This window comes from Pristiophorus japonicus, chromosome 1, assembly GCF_044704955.1.
Source record: "Pristiophorus japonicus isolate sPriJap1 chromosome 1, sPriJap1.hap1, whole genome shotgun sequence".
Taxonomy (NCBI): domain Eukaryota; kingdom Metazoa; phylum Chordata; class Chondrichthyes; family Pristiophoridae; genus Pristiophorus; species Pristiophorus japonicus.
In genome coordinates, this window is record NC_091977.1 from 428,209,773 (window position 1) to 428,221,750 (window position 11,978).

The 11,978-nt window shown below is 48.8% G+C and overlaps 1 protein-coding gene across 2 annotated transcripts in view; it reads left to right on the forward strand.

Annotated features, from left to right (window-relative positions):
- prkdc (protein kinase, DNA-activated, catalytic subunit) overlaps window positions 1-11,978 on the forward strand; it is a 364,122-nt gene that overhangs the window by 87,297 nt on the left and 264,847 nt on the right. For both annotated transcript variants that reach the window (XM_070892539.1, XM_070892550.1), the window contains exon 20: window positions 5,781-5,900. In XM_070892539.1, coding sequence (XP_070748640.1) covers window positions 5,781-5,900 — 120 coding nt within the window. The remainder of the gene's footprint in view (window positions 1-5,780; window positions 5,901-11,978) is intronic.

The following is an 11,978-nucleotide window of genomic DNA, read 5'->3' on the forward strand; positions in this document are numbered from 1 at the left end:
TGTTGCAGTTGCTAACTTGGTGTGTCTAGGTCATTTGACCCCACACAACTTTGTTGTAAGTAGAGCTAATATACATTAATGATTTAGACGAAGGAATTGAATGTAATATCTCCAAGTTTGCAGATGACACTAAGCTGGGTGGCAGTGCGAGCTGTGAGGAGGATGCTAGGAGGCTGCAGGGGGACTTGGAAAGGTTAGGTGAATGGGCAAATACATGGAAGATGCAATTTAATGTGGATAAGTGTGAGGTTATCCATTTTGGTGGCAAAAACAGGAAGGCAGATTATTATCTGAATGGTGACAGATTAGTAAAAGGGGAGGTGCAAAGACACCTGGGTGTCATAGTAAATCAGTCATTGAAGGTAGGCATGCAGGTACAGCAGCCAACCAAAGAAAGCAAATGGCATGTTGGCCTTCATAGCAAGCAGATTTGAGTATAGGAGCAGGGAGGTCTTACTGCAGTTGTACAGGGCCTTGGTGAGACCGCACCTTGAGTAATGTGTGCAGTTTTGGTCTCCTAATCTGAGGAAGGACGTTCTTGCTATTGAGGGAGTGCAGTGAAGGTTCACCAGTCTGATTCCCAGCATGGCAGGACTGACCTATGAAGAAAGACTGGATCAACTAGGCTTATAGTCATTGGAATTTAGAAGAATGAGAAGAGATCTCATAGAAACATATTAAATTCTGACGGGATTGGACAGGTTAGATGCAGGAAGAATATTCCCGATGTTGGGGGAGTCCAGAACCAGGGGTCACAGTTTAAGGATAAGGGATAAGCCATTTTGGACTGAGATGAAGAGAAACTTCTTGAAATCAGAGAGTTGTGAACCTGTGGAGTTCTCCACCACAGAAAGTTGTTGAGGCCAGTTCGTTAGATATATTCAAAAAGGGAGTTAGATGTGGCCCTTACGGCTAAAGGGATCAAGGGATATAGAGAGAAAGCAGGAATGGGGTACTGAGGTTGCATGATCAACCATGATCTTATTGAATGGCGGTGCAGGCTCGAAGGGCCGAATGGCCTACTCCTGCACCTACTTTCTATGTTTCTATGTTTCAAAAGTTTTCCTTTTTCAAGAAACCTCAAGATACTTGGTGCAGGTTACACATTGTCTATTAGAAGCAGTAACTTGATGGACCCAAATGCAATTTTCTTTTCCACGCTAAACATTCTTAAAGTAGGATTGGTGGGTGGAGGTGGGGGTCGAGAGCGGGGAGGGGAGGGGGAGAGATGGGGTGGGCTGGGTGGTGGAGGAGGGGGATTGGGGGGAGCGGGTGGAAGAGGTCAGGCACCAAAATAATGGTTATAAATTTCTGGCACCCGTTACGGTGCAATTGGAGGCCGGTCGGAAGGGAAATTTGAAAAACCTTGGAGTGGTTCGGGAAGCCGCCATCATCCTGCCCCATGTGCCGTTCCCTCGGGCGCATTTGCCAGCGCAGCAGCGACCCAAATGCAGAAGCGGCCGAGGTAATTGAGATCATTGAGGTACTTGTCAGATCCTTCAGCGTTTTTTTAACCCTACCGTTCAAACTTCCCTGGATGAGCACAGGAATCACACAGCTCGGAACCAAATCTGTGAACCTGAGGCGGAAGTTGAGTGGCCATTGATTGAGCTCATTCGTGCACATCATGAAAAGTACAATAAAAGGTCCACCTGACAGCTGGTTACTTTCTTAAGGCAGGTGCTGTTGCTGAGTGCATTGTTAGCAAAGATTTAGGTTTCCAGCAAAGTTGGGATCCACTGTCACCTCATTGGTGGAACCTGTCGCACCATTGACAGATTGCTTCTGTCATCTCTACTTGACCTGCCATCTATTACATCAGCATGGGTGCCATTTATACTGTCTCACCTTGGTCCTCAATCGGACCACGATGAGCAGCATCACCAGGCACATCAGCAGGACCAACAACAACAACACCACCAAACTTCTCCTCAACCACAGGGCTGCACCACACCGGAGGCGATACCCCCAACACACGGTATACAGGCAGAGGATGAGCTTCCTCAACATGACGGGCCAGCAGTGCCAAAGGAGGCTCAGACTATCGCGCAAGGTCGTTGCAGACATTTGCAGATTGCTAGAGCAAGACCTGCAGCCCAGAGGGGTTGGTGGATATCCTTTATCAGTGGTTGTCAAAGTCACCAGCGCCCTCAACTTCTTTGCCAGAAGCTCCTTTCAGGGATCTGCAGCAAACATTTGCGGCATCTTGCAGTCGGCCGCCCACAGATGCATCACACAGGTCGCCGATGCCCTGTTTGACCAGTCAGCTAATTATATCAACTTGACCACTGATGAAGCCAGTCTTACTCAGTGGGTGCTGGCCTTCGCCGCTCTGGCTGGCTTCCCACGGGTGCAGGGTGTCGTCGACTGCACACATGTGGCCATCAGGGCACCCCATCATCACCCAGGTGTCTTTGTCAACCTCAAGGCCTTCCACTCCCTCAATATGCAACTCGTCTACAACCATAAAAATATCATCATGCATGTGTGCGCCAAATTCTCTGGCAGCTGCCATGACTCTTGCGTCTTGCGCCAGTCCACCTTCCCTCAGCTCTTCGCTCCTCCAAACAGACTTTCCGGCTGGCTGCTTGGAGGCAGAGCTTATCCACTGAAGACATGGCTCACAACATCCTTGAGCAGACCAAGTACTGAGGCCAAGGAACGATATAATGAAAGACACATTTCCACCAGATGCATCATAGAGCAGACAATAGGCATGCTGAAAATGCGCTTCAGATGCCTTGACCGATCTGGAGGAGCACTGCAGTATGCACCAGCCAGGGTCTCCAGAAGCGTTGTGGTCTCCTGCGCCCTGCACAACATAACACAGCAACAAGGAGGAGCATGAGGAGCAAGGCTCTGAGCGCACAGACTCTTCAAAGGAGGAGGCGCATCAGCTGGAAGATGAGAAGGAGGAGCAGGAGACACCTGTGGTCCAGATCCCACCAGCGCCTGAGCACATTGCTACCCGGGAGGCCAGGGATGGCCTCACCATGGCCAGATTTACTTAACTTCATGTATTACATCCATACAGCTTCCACAGCAACACCATAAAGGATCCCTACAATGACCAAGCCGTTCCTTTCACACTGACCACCATTGGAGGAAATGTTATGTCTCACCATTTACTGCAAATCAATAAGCCACTTCCAAAATTGCACATAAATTTGTCCATGTGGTAACAGTGGTGAAAATAAATATTTTTAACTGACATTACAGTAACGGAAACTTTACAGAAACATTCATTAAAACACCCAAGTGGTTAGCCTTGTACATCTACTTGTGTTTCATCTTCCTCTTGTGCTTCTATGAGGTGCTAGCCCTGTGGCTTCAGCAGAGGTAGACACAGCCTGCTCACTTCACTACTGCGACTGCATAGACATTTTTGGCGGATGTCCTCTGGATTTTGGAGCCTGTGATGCCCCCGCCAAAGTTTGCTCCTCCTGCGACTGTGCAGGGATAACCTCGGTCATCGTGATCCGAGGAGCCATCTGGGGCTCTGACTGAGCGGGAGGCAACGGGGGAGAAGTATGAGAACTTTGAGAGGAGCCCACACTTCCATGTCCCCTCTCATGGGCACCTTGCTGCACAGCAGTGGAGCCATGAGGAGGTCTAGGCATGTCTGAAATCTATTCTCCATAGATAGCCATCTATTCTCCATAGATAGCATGTGCTCCTGTGAGTGGCACATTAGCTGCTCCATGCAGGTGGCTATCCATTCCGTGGAAGAGCCTACAGTCGCCTTCGCCTGCGACACAGTGGTGCTCATGTTGGAGATGGACTCCTCCGTTATCTCACATTTGCAGGCGTCGTGGTCACAAAACCTGTCAAAGCCTCCTACACTTCTTGCTGCACTTCCTCAATCGCCCTCTTTCTGGATGGCCCCTGAGGCTCAGTGTCTGCATGCAGCTGGGCGCGTCCTGCGCACTCCGGCGAGGAGTCTCCACTGCTGTTTCTGTCTCTGCCATCTGCTCTTGCTCATTTCTGAGCTGTGAGACACCAGATGACAACGCGACTCTATCTCGCGATGCACCCACCGAGATGTGCGTGTCTGCGCTGATGTTGGGTGCGCTTATGTCTGGTGATGTTGCGCCCTCAGAGCTGGAGGCTCCTTTCAGGAGTCGTCTTGCTCTTCCTCCTGGACTGTTGGTGGGTGGGGGGTAAGGGGCTATTGATGGACCTGTGGGAGAGTAAAGAGATGAGTTCAATATGTCCTTTCAAAAATGGGAACAAATAACATTGTGCACATGATAAACATTCAATGGCTGATAACATCAGTCCACATTTGAGTGTCTGCTGTATGCCATGTAGCTGTATGATAGGTAACTCTGTCACCAGGTTGCTGAGATGACCCCCTTTCTCCGTCTCACATCTCTCGGTTCTCTGTTACTCCTGACACATCCAAGGCAACCTCCTCTGCTGCTGATAAGGTGGCAAATGATGAGGACCACCTCCGGTTCTCTCCCTCTTATTGTGAGCTCTCTTTTCCTACAAGGAGGAAAAGAAGAGAATGTTGATTAAGAGTGATAGAATGAGTGTAAGGAATGGATGGGTTATATCTTTAGAGGGTGACTATGCTGGAGTGGCCTCCTTGTGCGTTGTTAGTTGGTATGATTGCATTAGGGTGAGTGTGACGGGTGGTTAGTCGGATGGGGAGGTGATAATGTAGATAGAGAGAGAGGGATGGGTGTATGTGCAAGGTGCAGGAGTATGGTTGTGAAGGTAGAGTGATGGAGATGTGATGAGAAGCACAGCAGGATGAAGGCAAGTGTGGCTTTGCACTCACCGTTCCTGATATAATGAGATAATTGAAGCTTTTGTGGCACTACAACCAGCTCCTGCCAACATCTACTGTTTGGAACCAGGCTCCTTTGGTCCACTGGGGAGGTCTCTTCTACCCATCTGAATGGAAGGGTACCTCCCTGCGTGCTCTCACTCGCTCCACAAGGGAGTGAGTCAACTGAGAACCTGGTGCAGCCGTGCACCTCTGTATAGTCATGTTTGCCACTCTTTGCAACACTCCAATTGTGCAGTGCACTGTTTGCACTATCCTAGATGAACCTTGAAATGCAATGTGGCCTTGGCTCCTTTAAATATCCCGTCTAAAAATGCGTCATCGATGAAGTCATCAGACCTGCACCATTTAATAGGGCCGGGTACCGCGCCGAGCTGCCTTAAAAGGCGCCATTAATGGAAAGTCGATCTCAGGAGCAGAATGGAATGAAGAACATGGTGACCGCCCACACCAACCTGCCCAGGTACAGAAAATTCCCGCCTATATTTTTCAAAGGTTATTCGTCTTTGGGAAAATTCAATCATTCATTAATATGGTGGAAAGATGAATTTGTCAGGGATGAGCTTATAAAATGAGAAAATTCCACATACTGTTGTTCTGATGAGCTAAATTTCCTGTCTTCCATATAAAGCAGCAGTCACACTTTTAATTTTAATACAAGAAAAACTTGAGTTTGGCTTTGTTCAGTTTCACCAAATATTTGGAGTGACTTTAGAAGATATGTTTCTTTCAGTGTTGGGTAGGTTGCTTAAAATTCAAGGACTGTCTGGGATTTTAACTGAGTCAAAGAATGTGGATTGCTTGTTAGTTGATGGTAATCTTCAGATCCGCTTATCTTCATATGTTTTAGAAAGAAATGTTATACTGTATTAAAATTAACCTTTGTTAATTGTTAATGTGTCTATTTTTAATCTTGATTAAATACCATTAAGGATTTATTGCATAATGATCTAGCACTCGCATTTTGTCATGTTATTTATTATAGGTGGCGATCAGAATGAAACAGTACAAGGATGAGCTACTGGCTTCCTGCCTGACTTTTGTGCTTTCTCTGCCTCATGATATAATTGAACTTGATATCAAGACATTTATTCCTGCATTGCAGGTTAGTATATTTCATGTTAAGTCTTAATTTGACTTGGTACTTTCCAGATCAATGTTTTAGCATCCTTAATCTCAGCTTTAGCAATTTATATTTTGGAGTTTGGCTTTTGAATGTTTAAAATAAAGTGCTCTGTATCTATAAGAACCTGTTGATAGCTCTTATTTCAGCCTTGGCTTCCAATATTTCATTTTGATCAGTATCTGTGTGTCCATTTCTGTAATATATCTTGTATATTTCTCTGCATACACTTTTTGTCTGCACCATTTGACTCCCTGTTGTCAGGTTTTTGTGAAATTTTTGTGCATCACATTTTGACATTATAAATTCTGGGGACAAAATTCCCCTGTTGTGCGCCTCCTGTTAGCACCTCCGGGAGTGCTAATGGGCGCGCACGGGGTGGGGGGGGAGGGGGAGCGCCACTGGCTCCCGCGAAATTGCACGGGAGTTAGTGGAAGCACCGACGCAGCAGCGACGCACTCCGCTAGTAGTGGCCTGGGCAGCAGTGCAACCGGCGATGACGTTATTGCCGTGTGCGGCAACCCCTTAGCGCCCTGCGGTGACCCTTTTCCATCCTGTGGTGGAAACTGCCTTACGCCTCGTGAGGCTGCCGCGAGTGATGTCGGCACCAGCCTTGCGAACCAGGCCGACCTCTGCTGGCGGGGCGGAATTTAAAGGGGAGGTGCCCTGCGCCGCGGGGCCGCTCATTTTGTCTTTTTGGCCGACTCACCGGTCGTCTGGTCTTGCTGCTCCATAGCGCGGCCACGGCACCACGTCGCCCTGGTGGCCCAGTGGAGGCCATCAGAGGCCCTGCAGAGTGCTCAGCGGCCCTCCTCTTTAACGGAAGGGGAGGGACGTTGAAGCCTGATAACGCTATGTGGAGAGGCCGCGTAGCACTGCCGCTCCCGTCCGAGTATCGGCCCGTATACTGCGACATTGCGCTCCACTTCCTGTGAGGGGCAGTAACCCCAATTTCACTTTGGCGCCGGGCTGTCCGATCACTGGGGGAGGTTAACAGGTTTGCTTGGGAGGCTGAGGGGGAGCACCTCTGCTCCTCCTTGCCCACAAGTTGTGCTGTAAAGGCACTCACCTGTTCCATGCAGCAGTTCTCGCCTCCCTTTAGCTCCCGGATTTCCCAGCCGGCTACTGATTTTTTAAAATTTTTCGTTGCCAATCTTTCCAATTCTTTGTCAAATCACAAACGCCAGAGGTCACCTTGCACACATCAAGGATCACTCTGCGCCAATGCTCTTAGCCAAAAGGCCTAGAGCCACTGCACCGTTCCTGGAAGTACTGCAATCCCAGCCGGCTACTGTTACAGCAGGAACAGATAATAAAATCTGAGGCACGCAGTCTAATTAAAATATTTAAATGAGCGACCCGACTCCCGTCCCGCCTGTGTTAAAACCAGAAGTGCACGGGTTTGAGGTGGGTTGGGTTCAGGTTTGAGATTTATTTCATTTTTATTATCCACCCAACCCAACTTTTGGGGTTAAAATTCACCCTTTTTCTCCCAGCTTTATATAGAATTACATAGAATTTACAGTGCAGAAACAAGGTGCATTTTAAAGTCATACATTCTGTTGATATATTTATAGTTCCATTTAAAAATTCTTGTATCTGACTCTTTTTACATCCCTGTTCCCTTTTCGTTGGTTGCTAATTTTATTTTTATTTTGTCCTTGCTCCATTCTTTGTTGGTTCTTTGTCAATTTATTTGAATAGAGATTTGTCCTACTGTCTATTTCATTGGCCGCAAATTAAAATCAATTGCAGTTAGAGCGACATATTGCTATTCGAAATGCTGCTGCAGCACCATCTCACCATTTAGCTCCCACGTTTCTTACAGCTGACACAAAGAAAATTCTGAAATAATCTTTATATTTAATTAATATTTGCTTAGAGAGACATAGGTTAATTATAGACCACCAGCATGTTTTTGTAAAATGTATATCATGTCTAAAAAATTAAGAGTTTATTAAGAACAGAACAGAGTGAATTGATTAAGATTATGGAATGGATGTTATGCATATGGATTGTCAAATGGTATTTGATAAAATGTCACAGAGGAGGCTTGTTGATAAAGTTATGGTACATAATATTGGAGAATGTAGCGACATGAATAAGAATTTGGTTAAAGGAAAAAGATTAGTGGTTCATGGTGTTTTTAGAACTGGAGGGATATAAACAATGGGATCCTCCAGAGGTCAGTGGTGAGTTCATTGCTTTTGTCCATATATTTAAATGATCTTGACTTGGGTATGGGGGTAAAAATCCAAATTTGTAGATGACACAAAAATAGGTACTGGTGAACTGCAGAGGGCTGACTGCAGTTAAGCAATTAAGAAAGCAAATGGTATATTGGCCTTTATTACAAGAGGATTTGAGTGTAAGAGTAAAGATGTCTTCCTGCAATTATATAGGGCCTTGGTGAGAACAAACCTGGAGTATTGTGTACAGTTTTGGGGGCCGAAATTGCCCCCTCTCAGAAAGGCCCGTTAGTGCATCACGGGTGCGCTAACGGGGCGCCAAAGGGTTTTCACCCGGGCGCAGCAGCAAGAGCACCCCGGAATTGCCCCCGGGGCTCCGCCGGCAAAAAGTGGTTTTGTGGTGCGTCCCGCGATTAGCACACCGGCGCGGTGCGCATACAGCAATGACGTCATTGCCATGCACGCCGACCCCTTTATCATCACTGGGCGATGCCACCGTGAGCTTCTCTGGGTGAGACAATGGTGGCCGGCCGCGCCACCAACATGTCCCGGCACCCCCTCTTGGGTGCCAGGCTGCTGGTCCGGCCGACACCCTCCCTGGTGGCCGGGAGGCGCCACTAAAGTGGCTGCTGAGCTTGCAGTGGCTCTCCCCTTTAAAGAAGGTGAGGAACATTGTGACACGTTAGTGTAACGCGGCATGTCCGCGTCGTGTTGACGTCATCAGCGCCGCGCTGATGTGCTGAGCCGCGGAAACGCCCCGTTACCTCAACCAACATTTTTTTTTCAAAGGGGCCAATTCTGCGCTGGGGCTGGCGCAAAATAATCAGATAATTCAAATTGACCATCCCATACCCAGAGCAAGGCAATTTCGGTCCCATGGTCTCCTTACCCAAGGAAGAATATACACTTGCCATAGAAGGAGTGCAATGAAAGTTCACCAGCCTGATTCCTGGGATGGAGGGATTGTCCTATGAGGGGAGATTAAGTCGACTAGGCCTCTCGAGGGCAATTAGGGATGGGCAATAAATGCTGGTCTTGTCAGCGACACCCACCTCCTAGGAAAGAATAAATTAAAAATAATAATCGCTAAAGTTTATAAGAATGAGAGGTGATCTCATTGAAAAATACCAATTTTTTACAGGGCTTGACAGGGTAGATGCAGGGAGGATTTTTCCCCTGGCTTAGGGTATCTAGAACCAGGGGACGTGGTCTCAGAATAAGGGGTCGGCCATTTAGAACTGAGCTCAGGAGAAATGTCTTCACTCAGAGGGTAGTGAATCTTTGGAATTCTTTACCCGAGGGCTGCGAAGGCTTAGTCTTTGAGTATATACAAGACAGAGATTGATAGATTTTTGGATATTAAGGGCATCAAGGGATATGGGAATTGTGCAGGAAAGTGGAGTTGAGGTAGAAGATCAGCTATGATCATATTGAATGGCGGAGCAGGCTCGAGGGGCTGAATGGCCTCCTCCTTTTCCTGTTTCTTATGTTCTGGTGACTGTAAGCGACTTTAGTGGTCATAGATAGGTTATTAGATTTGGTAGATAAATGTCAGATGCAATTTAATCCAGAGAATTGAGAGATGATACATATTGGGATGAAGAATAAAGAGAGAATATATACACTAAATGATGAAAATTTAAAAGGAGTAGACTTCACTTATGAGAGAAATTGAGATAATTAGGGGTTCAGATATTTAGAAATGGAAGGACAAATTGATAAAGCTGTATAAAAGAAAAATCAAGCATATAGGATCCTAAGTTTTATAAATGGGGTATATAGTACAAGAGCAAAAAGTTAATGCTAAGATACAAATTGGTTAAGCCAAAGTTAGAATATTGTGCCAGGTTTGGATGGCTTACTTTAAGAAAGATGTCAAGGTCATAGAGAGCGCATAGAAGAAACTCCTATGATGATATCGCGGATAGAGAGGCTTTAATTATGAGCTGTAGGGGGGGCGGAGCTAGGTCCCGGCGCTGAAACAGTGCCAGGACCTCTGCACATGCGCGCTACAGTCGGCACGCAAGTGCAGTAGCTCCAGGCGCCGAACTGTGTGGGAGGGGCCCGAAGCACGCAGCCCCTAGCCCTGGCCCAATGGCCTCACTGGGGCTGCGTGAATGAGGCTCCTCCCATGGCCAGCTCCTGCTCCCCGCCCCCGACAAGACCCGAGACCCGCTCCCCCCCGCCGCCCAGACCCGAGACCCGCCCCCCCTCCGCCGCCGACCAGACCCCACCCGCTCCCTCCCCCGCCGACCAGACCCGAACCGACACCCGCTCCCCCGCCGACCAGACACCCGCTCCCTCCGACCCGAGACCTGCTCCCCCCCCCCCCCCCCGACCCGAGACCTGGCACCCGCTCCCCCCCTCCCCCCGACTGACCCGACCCGACCCGCCCCCCCCCCCCCCCCCACTGGACCCGACTCCCGGACTGGATCCGATCCGACCTGACCTCTCCCTTCCCCACCCCCACCCCCTCTTCCCTCCCCGCTCTCTCTCTCTCTCTCCCTCCCTCCCCTCTCTCTCTCTCTCTCTCCCTCCTCTCTCTCTCCCTCCTCTCTCTCTCCCTCCTCTCTCTCTCCCTCCTCTCTCTCTCTCTCCTCTCTCTCCCTCCCTCTCTCTATCTCCCTCTCCCTCCCCCTCTCTATCTCTCTCTCCCTCCCTCCCCATCTCTCTCTCTCTCTCCCTCCCTCTCTCTCCCTCCCTCCCTCTCCCTCCCTCCCTCTCTCTCTCTCTCTCTCTCTCTCTCTCTCTCTCTCTCTCTCCCTCCCTCCCTCCTTCCCTCCCTCCCTCCCTCCCCTCCCTCCCTCCCTCCCTCCCTCCCTCCCTCTCTCTCTCCCCCTCCCTCCCTCCCTCTCTCTCTCCCCCTCCCTCCCTCTCTCTCTCCCCCTCCCTCCCTCACACTCTCCCCCTCCCTCCCTCTCTCGCTCCCTCTCCTTCCCCCCCTCTCCCTCCCTCTCCCTCTCTCCCCCTCTCTCTCTCTCCCTCCCTCCCTCCCTCCCTCCCTCTCTCTCTCTCTCTCTCTCTCTCTCTCTCTCTCTCTCCCCCTCCCTCCCTCCCCTCTCTCTCTCTCTCTCTCTCTCTCTCTCTCTCTCTCCCCCTCCCTCCCTCCCTCCTCTCTCTCTCTCTCTCTCTCTCCCTCCCTCCCTCCCTCCCTCTCTCTCTCTCTCTCTCTCCCTCCCTCCCCCCCTCTCTCTCTCTCTCCCTCCCTCCCCCTCTCTCTCTCTCTCTCCCTCCCCCTCTCTCTCTCTCTCTCCCTCCCCCTCTCTCTCTCTCTCTCTCTCTCTCTCTCTCTCTCTCTCTCTCTCTCTCTCGCTCAGCGGCACGAACGGCTGCAGAATTCTCCCTGGCTGAAGCACTTTCACACAGGTAGGAAGATGGTTTATTTAATCTTTTCTTGGCTTATAAATGTTTGTTCAGGTTGGATTTATTTGTATAATATTTGTAGAAGTATAAATAAGGATTTATTGTCGAATTTAATGAGTTCCCTTCCCCCCCCACCTCGTTCTGGACGCCTAATTTGTAACTTGCGCCTGATTTTTTAATGTGTAGAACAGGTTTTTTCAGTTCTACAAAAATCTTCACTGGCTCCATTATACTTTAGTTTGGAGTACATTTTCACTGTGGAAACTTTCAAATCAGGCGTCAATGGCCGGACACGCCCCCTTTTGAAGAAAAAATTCTGTTCTAAACTAGAACTGTTCTACCTGACTAGAACTGCAGAAAAGAAAATGTGGAGAATTGCGATTTCTAAAATAGTCCGTTTTCCACCAGTTGCTCCTAAAAATCAGGTGCGAATCATGTGGAAACTTGGGCCCATTGAGTCAGTAACTGGAGGGTATACATCTAAGATTATCACCAAAAGAGCAATGTG